The sequence below is a fragment of the Urocampus carinirostris genome, chromosome 2, assembly GCF_059441175.1.
Source record: "Urocampus carinirostris isolate Australia breed hairy pipefish chromosome 2, RoL_Ucar_1.0, whole genome shotgun sequence".
Lineage (NCBI taxonomy): Eukaryota > Metazoa > Chordata > Actinopteri > Syngnathiformes > Syngnathidae > Urocampus > Urocampus carinirostris.
The window spans coordinates 18,614,768-18,636,632 of NC_142350.1; the positions used below are offsets into that span (position 1 = coordinate 18,614,768).

A 21,865-nucleotide genomic window follows, 5' to 3' on the forward strand; every position below is an offset into this window, starting at 1 on the left:
CGAGCACGATTCGGAACTGTGTTACTCTCTGTCGCCATCTCCTGGCTTGTGTCATCGTAGCAGCCACGGTCAGCTCATTCACGATGCGTGTGAAAGTACCTGCATTTTTTTGGGACGCGTTCCAAACAACGTTTCTTTTTTATTCTTTCTTGATGTTTGGGTCGGCGTTTGGACTCTACTTAAAGCAGGCCTTTTTCTTATTTTCACCATTTTCATGCTCCTCTGATAAATAAAAATAAAACCTTTGGGGACGAGCATGTTGTCCCTCTCTAGCAACTCCCCCCAAGCCCATTCCTCCCACCGAACGTGTTCTACCGCAAACAGCTCTAATAAAGGTAAGATAAAAGCCCACAGGCGCAGTGGTACAAAAAGCATAAGTGCTCTTTGAACTTAATTAGGCATTGTTAACACATATTTATTAGAGAAAATATTTGCAGTGCCTAGCGAAAGTATCCGTCCTGCACCAACATTTTGTCATATTGCCACATTTCAGGGTTCAAACTTCAAACTGTAAAGAGCCAACTGATTCTAGAAGTTGCCTGATGACTTCTGAATGATCCAATGTCGACCTAAATGACTAACAATGGCAAACAGAGTGCACCTGGCAGACCATTCATCTGTGTGTCATTAGGTCTCAGTATAAATGTAGACTAAATCCATAACCATCTGTTTTTCTGTGCTCTGCTTTTGTGGGGTCTCTACCAACCTCCAGGTTCCAGATTGGGCACTCTGGCTTCCAACCAGTGACCACTCCAAGCAGCCCGATTCAATCTACTATCGGCTAGTCAGAACCAGGCCATTTTTGCTTGTATTGGATGAATTTCAATCTTACTTCTCTTACATCCGTGGATCTCAGATGGTCTGACGTGAGGACCCACCATTAGATCCTGTGCCCCAAATTGAGAAAATGAATGAAATGTTTTGAATGCAAAACATTGCGCAGTGTAAATCAGATATAGTATAGAATATTCATACTTTTTTTTTCAAAAAACAAATGACCCGCAAAACTAAAAACGACTTTATGTACCGTATATACTGCCATATAAGCCTATATCACATGTAACCCCGCCCCTTAAAATTGCTTTAAAATAGCTACATACTGAATGAAATACGTAGCCAAAATATTGAAACGTGGCGGGGTGGAAATATGTTGACCCTGAGAGGGATGGGCCCCACCAGGCTGTGCTTGCCAAAGACACACCACAGGAAATGGGGCCCCTACCACCCTAGTGGTTAAGGGATCCAACCAACTTAAACAACAGTAATTATTCAATTATGTATATGTAAATGTAGTTGATTTAAACAGCCCTTTACAACAATTCTTGCGGAGTAGTCAAGTCTTGTTTGTATAGCTTTTAATCACAGGGAGTCTCAAAGGGCTGCACAGACCACAGACTATTATGACAGCATCCCCTGATCTAAAACCTCCACGAGGGCAAGGCAAAACTCAAAAATCTCAACATGAGGAAAATGAAGAAACCTTGAGGAAGGGACCACACATGAGGTCACCCCCTTCCAGGATGACCAGGCTGCAATGGATGTTGCATTAGCAAAAAATAAAAATGAAAGTAAAACATAAAATGAGGAAAGTATAATGTAAAATACCAAAGTGTGTTACAGTAATAACAGAGAAGCAAGTAAAAACCAAACAAAAAAAGAAAAATAAAAACCAACACGACATTAAAAGTGTCCTCGCACTAATGAGTATTAAAAGCCATCCTGAAGAAGTGCGTTTTTAGCCTAGATTTAAAGAGGCTCAGGTCCAAAATAAGACGCAACTGGACTGGGAGCTGATTCCAGAGCCAGAAGACAGTAAAGGCTAGGTCACCCCAGCGTTAAGAAGTTAGTCCTTGGACCTCCAAACTCTACGAGGATTGCAAAAAGTAAAAAACTCCGAAAAAGTAGATGGCGCCAAACAGTTAATAACAAACATCCATCCATTATCTGCACCACCTATCCTCAGTAGGGTCGCGGGGGTGCTGGAGCCCATCCCAGCTATCTTCGGGCAGTAGGCAGGGGACACCCTGAACCGGTTGCCAGCCAGTTGCAGGGCACACAGAGACAGACAACACATTCGCTCATTCACACATTAGGGACAATTTGTACCGGCCAATTCGCCTGACATGCATGTTTTTGGAATGTGGGAGGAAACCGGAGTGCCCGGAGAAAACCCACACAAGCACAGGGAGAACATGCAAACTGCACACAGGAAGTCCGGGAGCTGGATTTGAACCCATGACCTCAGAACAGTGCCACAAACGCGCTAACCACTGCGCTGCCGTGCTGCCCTTAATAACAAATATTTAAAGTATAAAATCAATTCTAAAATGGACAATGAAGGAATAGGAAAAATATGCTCTCGTCTTCCGATGTAGTGTGCGTTCTGCACAAGTTGAAGGCGATTGATAGACGACCGAGAGACGCCGACACAAACTACATTGCGGGACTCTAACCTTGAGTTTATTAAGGCATGTATCGCTTCCTCTTGGTCAGGACAGCTTAAAAACAACGTCGCTTTTGCTAAAAGACGCAGTTAAAACAAGCTCGTCGTGACAACATTGTTAATATGTTTGTCAAACCTGAGTTGTGATTAACAAAAGTCACACACGGGTTACTGTCGGGTTAGTACTCAACTTAGAAGACCAAAGCCGACTGGATGCATTGAGTCTTGTCTTTGTTTACCCGTATATAAAGACAATTATGGGCCAACCACTGCTTATCTTTATCCTGTAGATAATAAAGATGAATATACCATACCTGTCAACCTGTACGTTTTTGCTGTACAAAGTACGTTTATTATGCATTTTAAGACGTGTACGACGTACAAGGAAATCTGTACGAAAAAACGCAAATTTGTCAATTATGGGTACCATCCGGTATACACCGAATATCACGAAACGGCAAATCAATCAAGTCAAACGAGTTCGCCGCAGTATCCTCTATCTCGGTATCGTTTTTTTCTCGTTGCAAACGAAGCGAGCGGTTTGATGCTACTGTGCGCATGCGTCTGCCACCTGGGGATTTCCCATCATGCATCATTCCGATCACAGGTGATCAAAGCAAAAGCAGAGTAGTAGGCCTACATTACAACATAGTTTTGACTTTTCTTTAGATACAATCATCGAGTCGCAATGGCCGAATCCGAATTAAAACGCCGTAAGTCATTCTGATCTGAAAACAACAGGCGGGGTTGGTTGAGTAAATCTGAAATACATGCGTGCTTAAAAAACATCGGATTTCATGTGGTAGTTGTGTAGTGAAAGGAAGTCCGTCTCTTTTTAGAGAACCGGCTTTTTCGGCTCAACTCATTAAAGCGAGCCGCCTCTCAAACGGCTCACTTGCTTTGATGCATTATGTTACGAATGATTATGTTGTATATGTGTATATATGTTGTGAATTTCCCTTAGGGGATGAATAAAGTATCTATCTATCTATCTATCTATAAAGAAGTTAAGAAAAAAAGGAAGTATAAAAGGAGAAAATGAAAAAAGACAGGTTTGTGGTTATCCCTTTAATCAGTATATTACCAACAATAATTTAATGCAGAAAATGAATTCATAATTTGAATAAGAAAATGTATTATTCTAATTAATTATAGTAGCTTTTTTTTTCTTCTACAGTGAACGTCCTAGCTACTTCATTTTTGAACTTTTTTTAATAATAAACCTCATTCAAAATGTTAATTAACAATATAAATGATATAACGAAACACATGTGCAATACAACATGTTAAACTACATAAATAAACACGTTTGGAAAAAAAATATGGTGTAAAATTATTTTGTATTTTGTAAGGGAAAATACGACAGTTTGTAAGGACATGGAGCCCTAGAGCTTGACAGCTATGATATACTGGTGACAAAAACCTGAAAATATGACATTTGAACCCATTTACAGTACCTTCGAGCTGTGTTTCAATGGAAGACACTCGTATATCATTTTGGTATTTCGCAATCATTACCTTCGACTCTTTTCCACTTTTCCTTCCCCTTATCACTGACTTTTTGGGGACCTGTTATTATTGTCAGAAAAGGGAAATAAAACTAACAAAATAACAATAAAATGAGATGTGGACCATCTCAAATACAATCAGGGCGGCTATCAAGCAGGGCATTTTCACCATTTACTGTTAAGGAGTGTCATTGGCCCTTAGTTTTTTTTCTAAGGCCAATGATGGAATGGTCCTCACCCGGGTGCAAATGAAGGCTGGAGGGTCATGGGGGCCACGAGCAAACAGGATTGAAGGAGCAATGTGACCTGCAGCTGGCAGGGGAAGGGGCAGTTCGGGTTGTGCTATATGAGCCGCACGTCGCCCTTTCTATACTCGGAATGGACGTCGTAAATATTCACGTAGACCGCAGGTGTTGACCATGCGGCCCGTGGGTTCGGATCTGGCCGGCGAGGCAACGCCGAGAGAAGCGCAGGAGAAAAAGGAGCTGCAGTTTGAAACATGTCCTCTTGTTGTTGACAAGGCCGGGTGCCACTCGCATAGCAACTGGAGCTATATTACTTTCTCTCTTTTTCTATTTCACTCTCTTTTTCTCTGTCTCTCCTTTTCTCTCCCTCATTTGCTGTCTCTCTTTTTCTATGTCTCTCTTCTTTCCTTCTTTTTCTCTACAGCTCTGTCTTTCCTTTTCTTTCTTGTTACTTCTCTTTCTCTTTCTTTCTCTGTCTCTTTCTTTATTTTTCTCTCTCACATTTTTACCCTCTCTTGTTCTCACTCATTGTCTCTTTTTCTATGTTTATCTTCCTCTTTCCTTTTTCCCTCTCTTTTTCTCTCTCTTGTTCTCTCGCACTCTGTTCCCATTCTCTCTCACTTTGTCTCTTTCTCTTTTGTTCTTTCTCTCTTTTATCTACTATTCCGGCTTTGTGCAAGGTTTTGTTTGTACCATGTGGCCCCTGAGCTACAACGAGTTTGACAGACCTGATGTAGACAAACCATTATAAGACGTAATACCAAAGTTGCCCAAAGGGAGGCATACATTGCTGTTCGGAGCCTCCAATAGTAAAGAAGAAAAAGCATGTCAAGATCGCCCTAATACTGAAATACTAATCCAAAACAAATCAACAAAAATGAGTAACTCAGCGAAGGCCGTCTAAAAATTTCCCCTGCGATGCTCCAGTTTTTAAAGTAATACATCAGAAAACTATTTATGACTCAAAGGTGTTCCAGTTCACAGATCCCTTAACTGCCAGGGTGGTAGGGGCACTACTTCCTGTGGTGTGTCTTGGTCAAGTGCAGCCTGGTGGTGCCCATCCGTCTCCAGGTCAGTTTTTTCGGAAACAGTACTGGTTAACAGTAGCAAATGTTTTTATTTTAAATTTTGAGTACCATGTTTTGTAATACGCGTTGTGGCTTTCTTGTGTAAATATTGTGTACATTATAACCTTATCTTCTTTGTTTTCTTTTATCCTCACTGTTAAATGTGAGACTGGAGTGCCACATCCAATTTCCTTGTCAAAATATGTTCAACCCATTTTGTAACAATGACAATAAAGGTATATTCTATTCTATATTTCTTGTTAAAAAATCAACTCTGAGGGAATGACGTTACTTGATTTTTATTTATTCAAATGGTTACTATGTTTTGTGTATTGTGACCCAATGCGAAATCTATTTCACCCAGGTCACCCTGGCAGGGGGATTACCACTTGTGAGACCCCTTCTCCAGGTTTCCTATTTTCCTCGTGCTGAGGTTTTGAGTTTTTCCTTGCCTGCGTGTTGGTTTCAGATCAGGGGACGGTGTCATTGTAACTTGTGCAGTCCCATGAGACATTTTGGGATGAAGGGCTATACAAAGAAATCCGACTCCACTTTTTGTGAAATATCAAAGGCGCAGGTGTTTGTCTTTAATTCTTGCTTTTCCTGTATATAAACTCATTATCCCTATTGTCCACTGCCTGAAGACGACCGGGATGGGCTCCAGAACCCCCGGGACCCTACTGAGGATAATCAGTGCAGAAAATGGACAGATAAAATCATGAGATCCGATCTTTTAAATAAATGTCGCCAAACTTCTACTGCTTATTTGAACAGTAGCTTAAAGCGCCGTCCTGTACCTTTAAGAGCAATACAAAGACACTCAGCGACTGGTTTTGGTGAGTCCATGTTGAAAAGCACATGTCCTGAATTTTGCGGAGAGGATGTTTGCTCTTACTCTTTACTCAGGTTGCCGTTGCAAACACCCATCCTGCAGTTAAGTCTTCGTTTGACTTGTCGCTCCAAAATAAAACGGACGGCCATGTTGGTTTTTCTTAATTGGCGAGGGGAGTTGGACTCAAATATACGCTTAGACCAAGTGTGCCCGACGCCAAAGTGCGGAGGCAAAGGCACGCTCCTGCTAAACGCTCTGCAGTTCCGTAGTCACTGAAGGCCTCCCGAAGCGCTTTACAATGTGCTTCACACTCACCCATTCACACACACACACTCGCGCACCGATAGCCGGGAGCAGCCAAGCACATTTCTTGTCAAAAAGTCTTACGCAAGGGTGAATTTTAGGCTCAGAGCAGGGGTGGGCAAACTACGGTCCGCGCGCCACACGTGGTCTTTCAGGTCAAAATATAATGACAGTTTATATAAGAGTAAATATAGTACTACTCATAAAAAATGTTTTTTTTGTGTGTGCCAACTTTGTCCGCATGGTGCCTTTGTGTGTCAGTAACAAAAATACTTCGACAGAAATACTACGGAATTACTGGACGATCGCTGAAAGAAAAATACAGGATTTTGGGGGGTTTGGGAGCTGGTGTCATTGTAAACTATGAAAAATGTAAACCCACTTTTCAAAATAATGTCAACCGATTTGTTCTTTCGGTTGAATTTTGGAATAAGACGAATATTCTCAATGTGCAAATGATATATAATGTCCTTCTGTTGAGATGAACGTGGTATTGTTATATTTCTTCTTCTTTTTTTTTTATCAATTTCTCTGTATTTGTATTCATGAATAAATATACATGCGGGCATCTACAAGATATATTTCTTCACTTTTGTTTTAAAATAGATTCATTTATCAAATTGGTCAGCATTAAAGCAAAATAATATAGGAGGTCCCTGTTTAAAGCACTTCATATGACAGTTTTTTAGTATTACTGGAGTTGTAGTTATTTTAGTGTTTTACTAGTATTTCTGCAATAGTATTTAATGGAATAGTATTTCTATAAAAGACCTTTTGTAGTGATTTTCTTTGTATTATTTTGGTAGTATTTCTTTTAAATATCGAAATAAGTATTTTTGAAGTAGTCTTTTATAGTATTTCTTAGTACTGGTATTAATGTTACTGTAGTTGAATTTTTGATGTATTTCTGTTTTTCTTCAGTAGTATTTTCTATTTTAGCATTACAGTAGTGGCATTTCCGTAGTATTTCTACAGTAGACTTTTAGTAGCAATTTTGTCAAAATATTTCCCATGAAATATTTTCTAGTATTTCTGTCATAATATTCCTGCAGAAGTATTTTTGTTTTATAGCATTACTGTAGTGGTATGTTTTTATTTTATTTCTGAAGAAGTATATTTAAAGTATTTACATAGTAGTATTTCTGTAATATTTTTCCATTATTTGCATAGTTGTGTTTTTGTAGTATTTCTTCAGTAATTGTATTGAGTTACTGTAGCTGATTTTTTTTGTAGTATTTCTGTTGTAATTTTCACAAGTATTTTCTATTTTAGTATTACAGAATACGTGTTTTTGTGGTATATATATATATATATATATATATATATATATATATATATATATATATATATCTTTTGAATAATAACAAGACCATATATTGGGTCACTGTTTTTAAGCACTTCATTTGATATTTAGTTTTTTAGCATTACTGTAGTTGTACTTTTTAGTATTTTTTTGGTATTTCTGCAATAGTATTTTTGTCTTATTTCCATAGTAGACTTTGTCGTAATTTTGCTGTACCATTTCTATAGTAGTAGTTTTGTAGAACTATAGAACTACTGTAGTGGTATTTTTTGATGAAGACGTGTCTCTGAAGTATTTCCATCGTAGTAGTTCTGTAGTATTGTTCTTGTAGTTTTGTATTTCTGTCTTAATTTTTCTTCAGTAGTATTTTCTAATTTAGGAATACAGTAGAAGTGTGTTTGTAGTATTTCTATATTTTTTTTCTTCTTCCAATGAATACAAGATCATATTTTAGGTTATTGTTTCGAAGCACTAAATTTGATATCTAGTTTTGTGGTAATTTTGTAGTATTCCTGTAGTAGTATTTTTATTGGAGACACACAAAGGGATAATAGGGATAAAGTTGGCACCCAAAAAAACTTTTTTATGAGTAGTACTTTACAATCATGTATATTGTCATTATGTTTTGACCATTTGGGTAGGCTGGATGAAGTAGTTTGCCCATCCTCTAGTGTATTATTTAATGCCGCTAATTTACTACTTCGGCCCTTAAGACAATGTGTAGTTTACTTTGTGGCCCCCAAACTCAAATGAGTTTGACACCCCTTTCTTTACAGTCAATGTGGTCTTCCATTCTGGTGTTTTTTCAATTTATTTATCTCTATTGAAAAATATATATATATATATATATATATATATATATACAGGGAGTGCAGAATTATTAGGCAAATGAGTATTTTGACCACATCATCCTCTTTATGCATGTTGTCTTACTCCAAGCTGTATAGGCTCGAAAGCCTACTACCAATTAAGCATATCAGGTGATGTGCATCTCTGTAATGAGAAGGGGTGTGGTCTAATGACATCAACACCCTATATCAGGTGTGCATAATTATTAGGCAACTTCCTTTCCTTTGGCAAAATGGGTCAGAAGAGGGACTTGACAGGCTCTGAAAAGTCAAAAATAGTGAGATATCTTGCAGAGGGATGCAGCACTCTTAAAATTGCCAAGCTTCTGAAGCGTGATCATCGAACAATCAAGCGTTACATTCAAAATAGTCAACAGGGTCGCAAGAAGCGTGTAGAAAAACCAAGGCGCAAAATAACTGCCCGTGAACTGAGAAAAGTCAAGCGTACAGCTGCCAAGATGCCACTTGCCACCAGTTTTGCCATATTTCAGAGCTGCAACATCACTGGAGTGCCCAAAAGCACAAGGTGTGCAATACTCAGAGACATGGCCAAAGGTAAGAAAGGCTGAAAAACGACCACCACTGAACAAGACACACAAGCTGAAACGTCAAGACTGGGCCAAGAAAAATCTCAAGACGGATTTTTCTAAGGTTTTATGGACTGATGAAATGAGAGTGAGTCTTGATGGGCCAGATGGATGGGCCCGTGGCTGGATCGGTAAACGGCAGAGAGCTCCAGTCCGCCTCAGACGCCAGCAAGGTGGAGGTGGGGTACTGGTATGGGCTGGTATCATCAAAGATGAGCTTGTGGGGCCTTTTCGGGTTGAGGATGGACTCAAGCTCAACTCCCAGTCCTACTGCCAGTTTCTGGAAGACACCTTCTTCAAGCAGTGGTACAGGAAGAAGTCCGCATCCTTCTAGAAAAACGTGATTTTCATGCAGGACAACGCTCCATCACACGCATCCAAGTACTCCACAGCGTGGCTGGCAAGAAAGGGTCTAAAAGAAGAAAAACTAATGACATGGCCTCCTTGTTCACCTGATCTGAACCCCATAGAGAACCTGTGGTCCCTCATCAAATGTGAGATTTACAAGGAGGGAAAACAGTACACCTCTCTGAACAGTGTCTGGGAGGCTGTGGTTGCTGCTGCACGCAATCTTGATCGTGAACAGATCAAAGCAATGACAGAATCCATGGATGGCAGGCTTTTGAGTGTCCTTGCAAAGAAAGGTGGCTATATTGGTCACTGATTTGTTTTTGTTTTGTTTTTGAATGTCAGAAATGTATATTTGTGAATGTTGAGCTGTTATATTGGTTTCCCTGATGAAAATAAATAATTGAAATGGGTATACATTTGTTTTTTGTTAAGTTGCCTAATAATTATGCACAGTAATAGTCACCTGCACACACAGATATCCTCCTAAAATAGCTAAAACTAAAAAAGCCCCACTCCAACTTCCAAAATATTCAGCTTTGATATTAATGAGACTTTTGGGTTCATTAAGAACATGGTTGTTGTTCAATAATAAAATTAATCCTCAAAAATACAACTTGCCTAATAATTCTGCACTCCCTGTATATATATATATAAGTGCAAATAGTTGGCCCTATGCACAGTTTTCAAGATGGCAGCAGGTCATAGGGCCACAGAGGGAGATTTACGAGTCCAAAACGGTCGAATAGGCGGGGAAGTTGTGTTTGCAGGACCTCTCGGGGCCACTTTCTCTGATGTTTTTGTGTGTTCGCTAATGAAGAAATTCTGCTACCTCGGTGAGACATTGCTCTCAGCTGGGAGAAACCGCCTCGGTGCTCACAGACAGCGCACATTCCCTTCCCTGTCCTTCCCACCGTTGGGGCCCTGCACCACTCAAAATGGTTTTCTATCCCGAAAACCTGGTAACAGATTATGAAAAACTTGGAGGGGGTTTTGTTCTTTTTAAGTGGTGATTGTAGCAAAGTAGAGTGCCTCCCCCAGGAACATTTTGACATATTTCCATATTTCAAACTTCTAAATGAAAAAACTCCAAATGATTTATAGGAATCAATAACACGCGAGAGAATTGTGGAGAAAAAAAATTGTGCGGAAAAATCAATCACTGAAAAGGCGTTGCAAAATTATTGGCCCACTTTGAGTACTTTGCACAACCTCCTTTTGCTCACAGCCGCAAGTCTCTATGGGTATGTTTCAAGTCTTACACATCTTGAAACAGAAATATTTGCCCATTCTTCTTTACAAAACTGCCTGTTTGATAGTTGTTCACAGCATTTTTCAGATCTTTTCACAAATGCGCTACAGGATTGAGTTCTAAACTTTTGTCTGGCCATTCTTACACCTTCATATTGTAAATTTGAAATCTTTCTGTTGTAGATTTTGCTTAATGTTTGGGGTCAATGTCCTGTTGGAAGGTGAAACTGAACCCCATTCTCAGACTACAACAGGTTTGCTGCAAAAAAATTGCCCTGTATTTGGCTTCATCCATCTTCCCATCAACTCTAACGATCTTCCCAGTCCCTGCTGAAAAAAACAACCCCTGAACATGATGCTGGCGCCACCATGTTTGACAGTAGGGATGGTGTTTTCAGGGGTTTGTGAAGAGTTACTCCTAAGCCAAGCGTAACACTTTGCATTCAGCCCAAAAAGTTAAATTTAGGTCTATTTTGACGAGAGAACCTTGTTCAACATGTTTTTTGTGTCTCCCATGTGACTTCTCGGAAATGCCAAACAAGTCTTTTTATGGTATTCTTGCAGAAACAGCTTTCTTCTTGCCACTCTTTTATTAAGGGCAGATGTATGCAGAGTGCGACTAATAGTTGTCTTATGCAGAGTGTCATCTCAGGTCATCCAATGTGATCTATCGCCTCTTGGTTGCTTCTGATGATAAGTTTTCGCCTTGTTTGTGCCCAAGTTTAGTCTAGGATGGCCAGGTTTTGTTAGGTTTGCAGTGCTTTTATGCTCTCTCCATTTCTATATTATTGCTCAAACCATGCTTTGGGAGATGTGTAAGTGTTGAGAAATCTTATTTTATTCCATTCTGCTTTGAACTTTTCCACAACTTTATTAGAGGCCTGCCTGGTGTGTTCTCTGGTCTTCATAATGCTGTCTTTTCTCAAGTCTCTCCTTTTACAGACTTCTGAGCCCATCACAGAGCAGGTTTTTTTTAAACAGACACGGGGGTGGTCTGTGTCATTGTTAGTTATTGAGGTCGAAAATGGATTATTCAGAAATCATCAGGGAACTCCTGGAGTCAGTTGGCTGAGCTGAGAGAACACCAATTTTTTAAGTTTTTTGTTATAAATCTAACTCAATGTGTTAAAATAATTTGGTCCCACTTCACGATTGTGTCTCACATGTTGTTGACTCTTGGAAAGTATGTTCAGCTTTTTAAAGTTAAATTTTAAGCCTAAAATGTGGAAAAATGACAAAAATGTTTTCTGGTGGATTGATACTTTCACTAGGCACTGTACATTTAAATTTAAAATGACAGTCGCATTTTTTTCCTTCCACTTACAAATTGACAATCATATATTTTTATTTGACTTAACGAACAGCATTGAAGGAGATGCCCTTCCCTTATTTATGGCGTACAAACGCGAGCACGCTTTGCCGGCTTCTCATGTGAACGCCACCATTTACACGCCGTTCCGAAGCCGCCGTGTTTCTCCCCTACGACTTCAAAGTCTTGTTTCTCACTCTTGCGCACGCTATCGTGCCGCAGCGCTAAAACGTTGCTCTGGCCTCCGTGGCCCTATGCTCGCCGCGGGGGGGCCCCGTCGACGCGCGTTAGCTTACGCCGGCTAGCGAGTGTTCCTCGTGTGTGGAATTAAGCGCCCGGCTACAAAACACGCCTCGCTCATCTGTGACTTTTTGCGTTACGGCGGCTCCTTTTGGACCTCGGGCCGGCTTGTCTAACACAGTCGTGCAAATATGCAAGTACTGTATATTACAAATGAGTATTGTGGGGGGTGCCCCTTACAACCTGGTGCACCTTACAGTGTCAAAAATAGATGTTTGCTGCACGATTTACTGAAATCCACCGTATTTTCAAGACCATAAGGCCTACCTAAAAGTCGGATTTTCTTCAACTTGTGCGGTGCACCCTCTTGTGCAGTGCGGCCTGTGTGTAATGTATGTAGCGGACGTAGCCGAGGACACCATGAAGCTGTCCTCACTTAAGAGTGAGGTGCGGGGTGTGTATAAGACTAGGTTAGCACCGCAGAGCTTAATACTCAATTCCGATTTTCGGGGGAAATCCGATGTTTTTGTGAAGTTGTTCACATTTCCGACTGCATACAGCTTCTAGGCGATCTCCTGTGTGAATGCGACAATTGTCCCGTTTGTGCAGAAGAGGACACGTGACGTCACACGCAATGCGCCCAATGTTAGCGGAAGTACTCATGGATGCTAACGTCGTAGCGTATTTAGCAATTTGAAAATGATTCTGCTACAGGAGGCTGAACAGAGTAGTCCCCCCCAAATATAATTTAAAAATCCAAAATCTCACCTTTCCTCCATTAAATACTTTCAGTGTTTCGTCCGCCACAGTGTGTTGATTTCTACGCTACGCAGGAAACCATGGAAACTGAGCAGTCGCGAGAGAAATGAAGATTAATGAATCGGTGGTTTGCAAGTAGCGATAGCTGAAAAACAATCTCCAACAAGTTTTTAGCCGTGTGTTTTACTTTGTGATCAATACTTAAACAAACCACGGCCAAACTTGTTTTAAATAGGCAGACTTGTATGCTCCTCTGTGTTGTTGTAAGGCGGTCTTGTGTCTAAATCTGACTCCCCTTAGCATGAACTAAGCTTCAGACAGAACGTATGTCGCAATCCTAGTCAGATTTAGGTTCCGACAGCGGCTGCAACGGAGGGCCCCTGCGCCCTATGTATGTGTTAATTACAGAAATAGAACCAGATACGTCTATGAGCGTGAAAAAAACGATAGTAAGACAGTGCATCTTGTTTCAAAGATGTATAGTTGGTTCTTTGAACAATGAGTGTTTTGCCAACAAGAATAGTCACCATTTTAACAGCGCCAGCCAATCAGAGGCAAGTATGGGTCGGGTGGGCGTGACTGTTGGGACAGTTATTCGCTTTAGCGTCTCGTTACAAAGATAGAAATTCAGAAGAACGCAAAGATTGTGATCACCAGTGGGTCAATGTTTACATTTTACATTTCTTTCTACGTATGGCGGAATTTGTAGATGGGGACAAAAAACAAAATAAAAATCAAGTCTAGAAGTGATGGATGACTTTCTGGTATTTGAAACTCATCGAGAACAAATATAGAGTAGAGCACATTTAATTGATTTATTAAGCAAAACAATGTGGCACCATGCAAAGGAGATGAGTTTTGACTTGATACCTTGATGTCAATTAAAAAAAAAAAGGGGGAGTTGAGACCGCGCCAGGCATCAAAGTGGGCACCACACACGCAAACACACATTCACACAGCGATAGTATTAGATTGTAAATCTCAGCTGAATTTGGCTTTGGAGAAGTCCATCTCAGGATGCTGCTCCATAAACCTGTAGATAAAGCAGCAAGGTAAGCGTCGCCCCCTTGTGGGAGATGAGCCAAGTACAAGCCTACTTTTTAAGGATGTCCTGCTTCTTCTGCTCTTCGGAGGTGGGAAGGCCCATCGACTTTTGCCGCTGGTCGTACATCATCTTCTCCACCATGCCTCGCGTTTCGCCGTCCAGGTCGGACAACTGCGAATTGGAGATTTTGGTCCATTTGATTGACATTTCTTTAGTCTGGTTTCATACACCTCTTTCGTGGCCAAATTCAAGCACTTTCAAGGCAAATTTTCCAATTCCTCCAATACATTTAGAAGAATAAATCCGGTGTAAATCAGTTGATTTACAGATCTGCTACAATAGCTATGATTAACAAATGCAATTTATAATCTTGCAAGTGCATTTATCAAGACATGATTTTTAAATCTTGAGTAAATTGCAAATATATTTGTTTATGAAACAAATCTCTCCCTATATAGGTGTAAAGTAAAAATGACAGTAATTTGTAGCTTACATTTTGAGTTGCAGTGGGGACGAAACAATAATTGCTCGATATTGCTGGGGGCAATAAAAGAACCCTTGCTAATTCGCGCTCCGGTGATCAATGGTTCACCGCTTTGCGAATTTTAAATTGAATTATCATTACTGCCATTGATATCAAGGTATCGTGCATTGTGTTCTGAAACAGATAGCACACAGCTAATGATATTGTGGGAGCAGGTTGTATTTTATTAGCATGACTGTAATAGGCTGGCGGTATATTATGTCAATCAAACAGGCGGGTGGGCGAGAGCTAGCTTTTAGCGGCTCAATATATTGAAAAAAAACTCATCCATTAAAATGGACTCTGAGGAAAGTCAGAAGAACGCAAAGAAATGGCATTCAGCAGTGGGTACTCCATGGACTGTTATCAAGTCCCGTAAGAGACTGAGGCAGCATTGGGAGAGAAAGCAATAGCGTTGCCGCAGGTCCACCCTACTGTGGCTAGGCAACATAACAACTCTTCCAAGCCACCCCTGACGAGCCTGTATATCACCAACGCTGGATCTACCCATGAAATGGATGACTTGGAGCAACAACCCGTGGGAAACTGCCACACTCAGGATGGTTGTTTTTCAATCATCGCGAAGACATAGCTCAACTCAAGGATACCCTATGCTAGCATGCAGCTATCCAGCTGCTCTCTACATTGTTTTCTTACACTGAAAGGAAAAGCCCTCTGAGAATTGTACTATTCTAGAATGACGATAAAGAACATTCGTTCAACTGCAATTCTGTGTTATTTGTGGGTCCATAGTTGTTATTTTGTCACATATACTCTCAGTCGGTGAGGGCGTCATCTCGAGGTGAATTTGACCCTTGGGGGCTTTTATGAAGGGGCGTCGCTACCCCGCAGATTTTTACGTTTCACAGGGGCTTCTGCTCGCCATTTACCGCAACAACCGAAGGAGTACTGTACGTCACCTTTGAGTTCTCGGGGCAGATCTTTTTGGTGTTTATTTCTGGATCCGTGTCGACGACCCTGCTCCACCATTCCATTTTGTTGACCTGCAATTCGACACGGTTCGTCGTGATGGGTGCCGGTTCGCAAGAGAGCGGCGACGCGGTCTCACCTTTTCCAAGTGGACGACCACCACCTTGCCGTCATCTAACAGCCAGGAGCATTCCTCCACCTTCACCTCGTTGAAGAGTTTGCCCTCCACGATGGGGGGATGCCCCTTTAGGCCCACCTTAAGCGAGCGCCGCTGGATGTCCACCACCACGTCCCGGCCCTTCATGCGGAATTTTACGTCGAATGGAACAGTCAGCTGCGGGCGGTTAAAAACAAAAGAAAGTAATTTCAACCGACGTGAAGGACTTGAACATTAAGAGCAGGTTTTGGGATTTCTGCACTCACGTCCAACTCGGATAGCGTCTGAGTCCACTTGTAGCTCGGCATGTCGGCGCCGTTTCCTGCGTTCGGCTTGAGTTTGTCTTTGTCCTTCTCGTCCTCTTCCTCCGAGTCGGACTTGCAACGGAAAGCAAGTAAGTAAATTCCGTATAGTGTATTTTGGCTAAAGGTATTCCTGAATAGATTTTTTATCAACTCGTAACAGAAATATTCAACGCGCCCGGGGACTCCGGAAATTTTGTCTCGACGTTGACCCACCTCAAGCTGTGCATTTTCGGGCTTTTTTTGTCAGTTCTTAATAGAAACTCTATGTTGACTTACTTTCATACCTGAATTTTACCTTTACCAGTTTTGGTTTTCAAAGCCCAAGAACTTCAAGAGTAATGTGCTTGCTGCAGTTACACTTTAAATGTGTTGAAATCTTAAAACTTGAAGACAAGCAAAGAGACATTTATCTGCTCTGCTGCTGTATTCACTGTGGATGTGTGTTGAAATGATGTTTTCCTCATCCATGAATCTCATTTTTGCACTTAATTACTGAAAAGTTGAGTTTAAGAACTTCTGACCTGTTACATGTGCATCGTTCCTCAAAATGATTTAACCTAACAGGCTGAAATCGTGCACTGTGGCATTTGTTTCAATACAGGAACAAAATGTTAAGTTGATAATGATTTCTTGATTAATTCTTGACTCAAATTCTTGACTGTAAGATACATTGCTCTTCGTTATTAAGGTGTTCAGTATTAATATTAAGCACTAAAAGGAATTTTGTTGTAGTTTTGTATAACTAAAAGAACGCTTAATCAACTGCAATTCTGTATATATTTGTAGATCTATAGTTTTTATTTTGTTTCAGTCGTATATTCTCAGTCTCGAAGGACGTCGTCCCGGGGTAAATTTTCAAGTCGCTATGCTTATTTAGCTTACATTTTTAGTTTCTGTAAGTTATTCTCATTATAATTCACCACTGGGGACAGCAACCTCATTCTTTTGCATGGCTCATAATAAATGTCTATAATAAATATGTAATCCTTGCACGAATACACATTTCAGAGCCCTGTTTATCTGTAGCCCAAATGCTATTCTTGGGCCCTACCCCCAGGGAACGAAGTGCTATCAACAAATCCCTTCCAAACTAAAACATGACATTAAAACTAGAGCATTTGAGGATTTCAAGCAGTCGTACGAACCCTGAATAATGCTACTGCCAGAGTTCCTCAGATGACGTCACAGCTTAAGTCAAAGACGACAGTGTGCTATCAAAATGTATTAACTCGGGAAATAATTGGAATACACCGATCAAATATTTATTTACTATTTTCTCAAGTTTTGCATGTTTAATAATTTGGGATTACCGTTCAGCTTCAGATGGGAGGTGTTATTGTTGCTGTTGTTATACCATAACTGTTATTATTAATAGTATTAAAATTGTTGTAATATAATTGGTGTGTTTAATAGGGAAGATGAAGGGGTAGGGAATATAAGCATTTGCTTCTGACTACCACTTTTCCAACATATTATATAATATTATTTTGTTGTTGAGTTATTGTTTTTGTTCTGTTTTTATTTTAATGTTGAAATAAAGTTTTCGTTCATTCAATTTACATGTTGGTAATCTCACCCCTTTTTCTTTGTCTGCTTTGTCCACTGACTTGTCCAATTTTTCGGTTTCCTTCTCATTTGTGTCTTCATTCTTCTACAAGACATTTGGTTAAGATGATCTAAGGAAAGTAATTTAACAAAAAAGTACAGGTAGAATCCACCCCCAGTACCTTGTCAAGTTCTGTCTGTAGTTTCTCGGCTTCCTCATCAGTCAACTCCTGAATTCTGGGCGCATCCTGGTTTTGGCGCTTGCGCTGTTCCTCCTCGGCGAGCTGGGCGGCCCGTTTGGCTTTCTCCTTCTTTTCATTCTCCTGCTTCTTCTGCCTTTCCTTTTGAGCTTCTTTTGCCTTTTTATTGTGGTGGGCAAACGCATCCTTGACAAGCTAAGCAGACCGAAAGGAGTTGTAAGACGACCCAATCTATTGAAATGTCAGGCAGACCGTGCAAAAAAAATCTCACCTTTTCTGCGGCATTGGCATCGCCGCCAGTGAAGAAATCAGTCTTGCGCCGCAGGAAACCGAAAAATGTATTTACCAACTGGAGACAGAGTAAGACAGTGTCATAATAATGATGTGACATTGAATTATTTTAAACTCGGTAGAGAACATTTGTCTAAAAAGAATACAATGACCGACAAATGTGCAATAATTAGAAGTCCCAACCTTAATTTTGAAGTCATGTTTTTTGTACAGCCCTTAATCACAAAAAAATCTTAACAGCTTCACAATAAGAACTGTGTTTTGTCAGCCAGGAGAGGAAAGGGCGCCACCAGGCTGTGCTTGCCTAAAAACCAACAAAGGAATCTGTGCCCCTATGACCCTAGAGGTCAAGCGATCCACCCACCCATTATCGCAGTTAATAGGGGGACGGAACCCCAGCAAAATGTGAAAATTCACTATTTAGAAACCTGTATGTATCTATTTAATACTCAAGAACAAACCCAATTTAAAGGCCCAAGTTTTTAACAAATAAAACGTTTGTTACTAATAACTTCTGTACTGTTATTATAATTATTATTATTATTGCACAACACAATGAATTACGGACCAGATCCACTTTACATCATACTTAGCCGCCATTCATTTTTTGCATGGCCCGTAAAAAATGTTCATAATTGATACAAAAGCCTTGCACTAATACACATTTCATAGTGGCCTGTTTAGGTGTAGCATGCAGGCATCTGTCCATAGGGGGATGACACTTCAAAGGACAATGCCATACAAACTAATGCCAGCTACCATTAATCACGAGGGAAGAGGAAATGCAAAGCCACCAGAGCAGTGTCGGCGTCATTTTTGAGCAAACTTGTGGAGAAACATGGCAACGATTTCAAGCGTTTGCAAGCACTTCACCAAAAATTCAAGCCATTTTTAATCCTCGAAAACACATTAAAATTCAAGCTATTTCAATGATTTTAAGCACCTGTAGCAACCCTGATATAAGCCGACACAGAATATAAGCTGACCCCTAAAACTGCTTTAAAATTTTGGTCTTTTGAATGCATGGAAATTACCGATGCTCCCCACTTACGACCATTCGACTTAGGGAAAACGGTAGATACAAACATTTTTTGGGATGTCGAAAAATATCCGTACATTGCTGTAAGTTAGATTTTGTATCGTGTGCTCCTTTTTCCAAATAGAGGACAGATCTGTAGTGCTTTTTGCCGCCGCTACCAGCATGTGGCGCTAGGAGAGATCACCCAGCATCCACCCCAAAGAAATGCGGCTTCCTTTTCCTAGTTCGTGTGTAAACATTCTATATTGTATCTCCAGCCTGCTAAGAACTTTGACATTTTATTGCATAATATCTTGTGCATCCATTCAATATGGTTGGTCTATAAAAAGGCGAGTCGTTTCTTTGGAAATGAAAGTGGAATAAGAAAGCTTGATGCGATTGAGAAAATGGTTGGATCGCTTTTTTTCGGCTACTTTTTACCACGGAGGAGGAAGTCGCCTAACTCTTGAAGCACATCTTCAAAAAGTAAGTTAAACTACTCTTTATCCTTATAGAGCATCTTATTTTTTGAAATGTTTATTTTTTTTAGTACAAAACAATATGGGTTACTTATACAAGCCTTGACATACTTATATAAACCTTAAACATACATTCCATACAAAATATAGCACTGAAGCAACTTACGAACAAATTCAACTTACGAACAATCATCCTATTTTTGAGACATGTTGGAGCATCTTAATGCACAGTTGCACTCAAATGTCCTATAACCATTTGTTTTTTTTTTATTGAAGGAAAATTCGAAAATGATAGGTTTGTTCACCTCTTATTCGTGATTTTAATCTCTAAACTCTCTTTAAAATTATTGGTATCGCAACAAGAATTCCGATATCCTCCAAAACAAAACTTCTGGATTTCAAAATAAACTTACGGTACATTTCAGGCAAAAGCAAATACAAATAAATAATAATACAAAATGAATAAAAAGCTTTTGTTGACCCATTTCGCCCAGGCAGATTATATACACAAATTTGAATATCTCAAATTGAATATCTCAAGGCGGTGTGCGCCGCCTAACTTCCAGCTAACCACGTTAGCTTTACTGTTAGCTGATCTTGGAATGACTAAAGCTCTACCTCGTGTACTCCGCCTTCGTGCTGCTGCGCCATGGCCATTAGCATGCCGTCAAATTTCTCCTCGTCACCCATTATAAATATATTTATTTAATATAAAAACTGTTAAGCAGAATATATAAGAGAATGACTGAATCAAGAGCAAGATGCAAGCGAGGCAGGCCTGGGTTGTGTTGCGTCTCTCACTTCCTGGATACAGGCCCCGCCTTTGATGTAAGGTAGCCAATCAGTAGGAGTGTTTTTCGTTGAAAGGGGAGATAACCAATAGAATTCGGATTTTGACTGGGCCGGAAGTGACATCATATATTGGTGGATTTTTCTAGAGCAGCGTGACAAGCTTATTTAAACTCCGTGCCACATGGTACTAAATAAATAAAAACGCTAAAAAATAACTCTCAAATGGGACGCACGAATAAATCAAAGAGAAAGAGAAAACAGAGAGTGAGAGAAAAAAAGAGTGATTGGGGGAAGAAGGAAATAGAGTGAGAGAGGAGAGTGAGAAAAAAGAAAGATGAAGAAAAAGAAATAGAGAAAATAAGAAACGCTGGAAAAGAAAGGGAAAGAAAAAACGAGAAAAAAAAGTAAGACCAAGAGGAGAAAAATCAAAAGAGCAAGAGATAAAAATAGAGTACGGGAGGAAGAGAAACACAAATAAAGAGAAAAATAGAAAGAAAGAAAGAGAAAATAACAAAGATGAAAAGAGAGAAAGAAAAAGGGAGAGTGAGAAAGAGAACAGAGAAGAAATATATACACAGAGAGACAGAGGGAGAGAAAGAAGAACTAAAGAGAGAATGACAAAGTGAAGCAAGAGAAGAGGAGGGAAAAAAGAGTGGGAATAAAGTAGTGACAAAAGAGAGAAGAAATAGAACATATTATATGTGTGTGTGTGTATTGTAGCGAGCAGAGACGGGAGTCGTAGGCGGAGTGTCAAACAAAGGTGCCAACGGACGCTGCTTTAATAACATGTAAACTTGCGATAACCAAAACAAACACCCGAGAGTGGCTAGAACCGGTCGAATTAAGAGTCCCCCTAGGAACTCGCCAACTAAACAATAGTTCCGTGGGTGAATTATGTACAACCCACTACACAAGCCCCCCCAGAATTCACCCATAGGCAAAGTCTCTGTGCCTGGTTGGGACGCTGACCCGGCCACTGCGGGTACAAGGAGTTGGAACAGCGGGGGGGTGAGAGCTTGTGGACTCAGTTGGAAAGCCCACAGTTGCTGGGGGCGGAGGGTCAGAGTGGGTACCCACGGTACCGGAGGGTTGTGCCGCAGGAGGACGGCCGCGCCGTGGGGCTTGGGCCAGTTCCAATGGCTTGGACATATCCATGTGGGCAGGCTTAACCCTGTCCACGGAGACAGTCTCTGGCCTACCACCAATGTCCACGACCATGGTCTTGTCGCCATGCTGCAGGACCTTAAACGGTCCATCATAAGGAGGGCGCAATGGTCCGCGGTGGGCATCGTGGCGAATGAAAACAAAACCAGCCGAGCGCAGGTTGGAGGGAACCCGTGAAACTGGCCTGCCGTGTCGCGATGTGGGGATAGGCACAAACGCTCCCGCAGTGCCCTGCAAGATGGACTTCTCCCTGGATGCAGCCCAGGGTGTCGTTGGGTCTGGGATGAAATCACCTGGCACCCGCAGCACTTGACCGTAAACCAACTCAGCTGAAGAGCACTGAAGGTCTTCTTTGGGAGCGGTCCTCAGTCCC

General features: G+C 40.7%; 1 protein-coding gene across 1 annotated transcript; it reads right to left on the reverse strand.

Annotated features, from left to right (window-relative positions):
- Positions 1–13,844: 13,844 nt before the first annotated feature.
- Positions 13,845–20,351, reverse strand: nudc (nudC nuclear distribution protein). Its single transcript, XM_088329194.1, has 9 exons — positions 20,155–20,351; positions 18,020–18,097; positions 17,731–17,943; positions 17,580–17,654; positions 15,965–16,075; positions 15,681–15,875; positions 15,532–15,615; positions 14,141–14,259; positions 13,845–14,076 (listed from the first exon to the last, which is right to left on the reverse strand). The coding sequence occupies exons 1-9, from the start codon at positions 20,224–20,226 to the stop codon at positions 14,025–14,027; spliced, it is 999 nt and encodes a 332-aa protein (XP_088185320.1). The 5' UTR covers positions 20,227–20,351; the 3' UTR covers positions 13,845–14,024.
- Positions 20,352–21,865: the final 1,514 nt, after the last annotated feature.

Coding starts and splice junctions, on each gene's coding strand:
- nudc (XM_088329194.1), bottom strand. CDS start 20,226: ATGGGTGACGAGGAGAAATTTGACGGCATGCTAATGGCCATGGCGCAG. Junction 18,098..20,154: donor ACGAAGGCGGAGTACACGAG/GTAGAGCTTTAG, acceptor CTCTGTCTCCAG/TTGGTAAATACATTTTTCGG. Junction 17,655..17,730: donor TACAGACAGAACTTGACAAG/GTACTGGGGGTG, acceptor AATGTCTTGTAG/AAGAATGAAGACACAAATGA.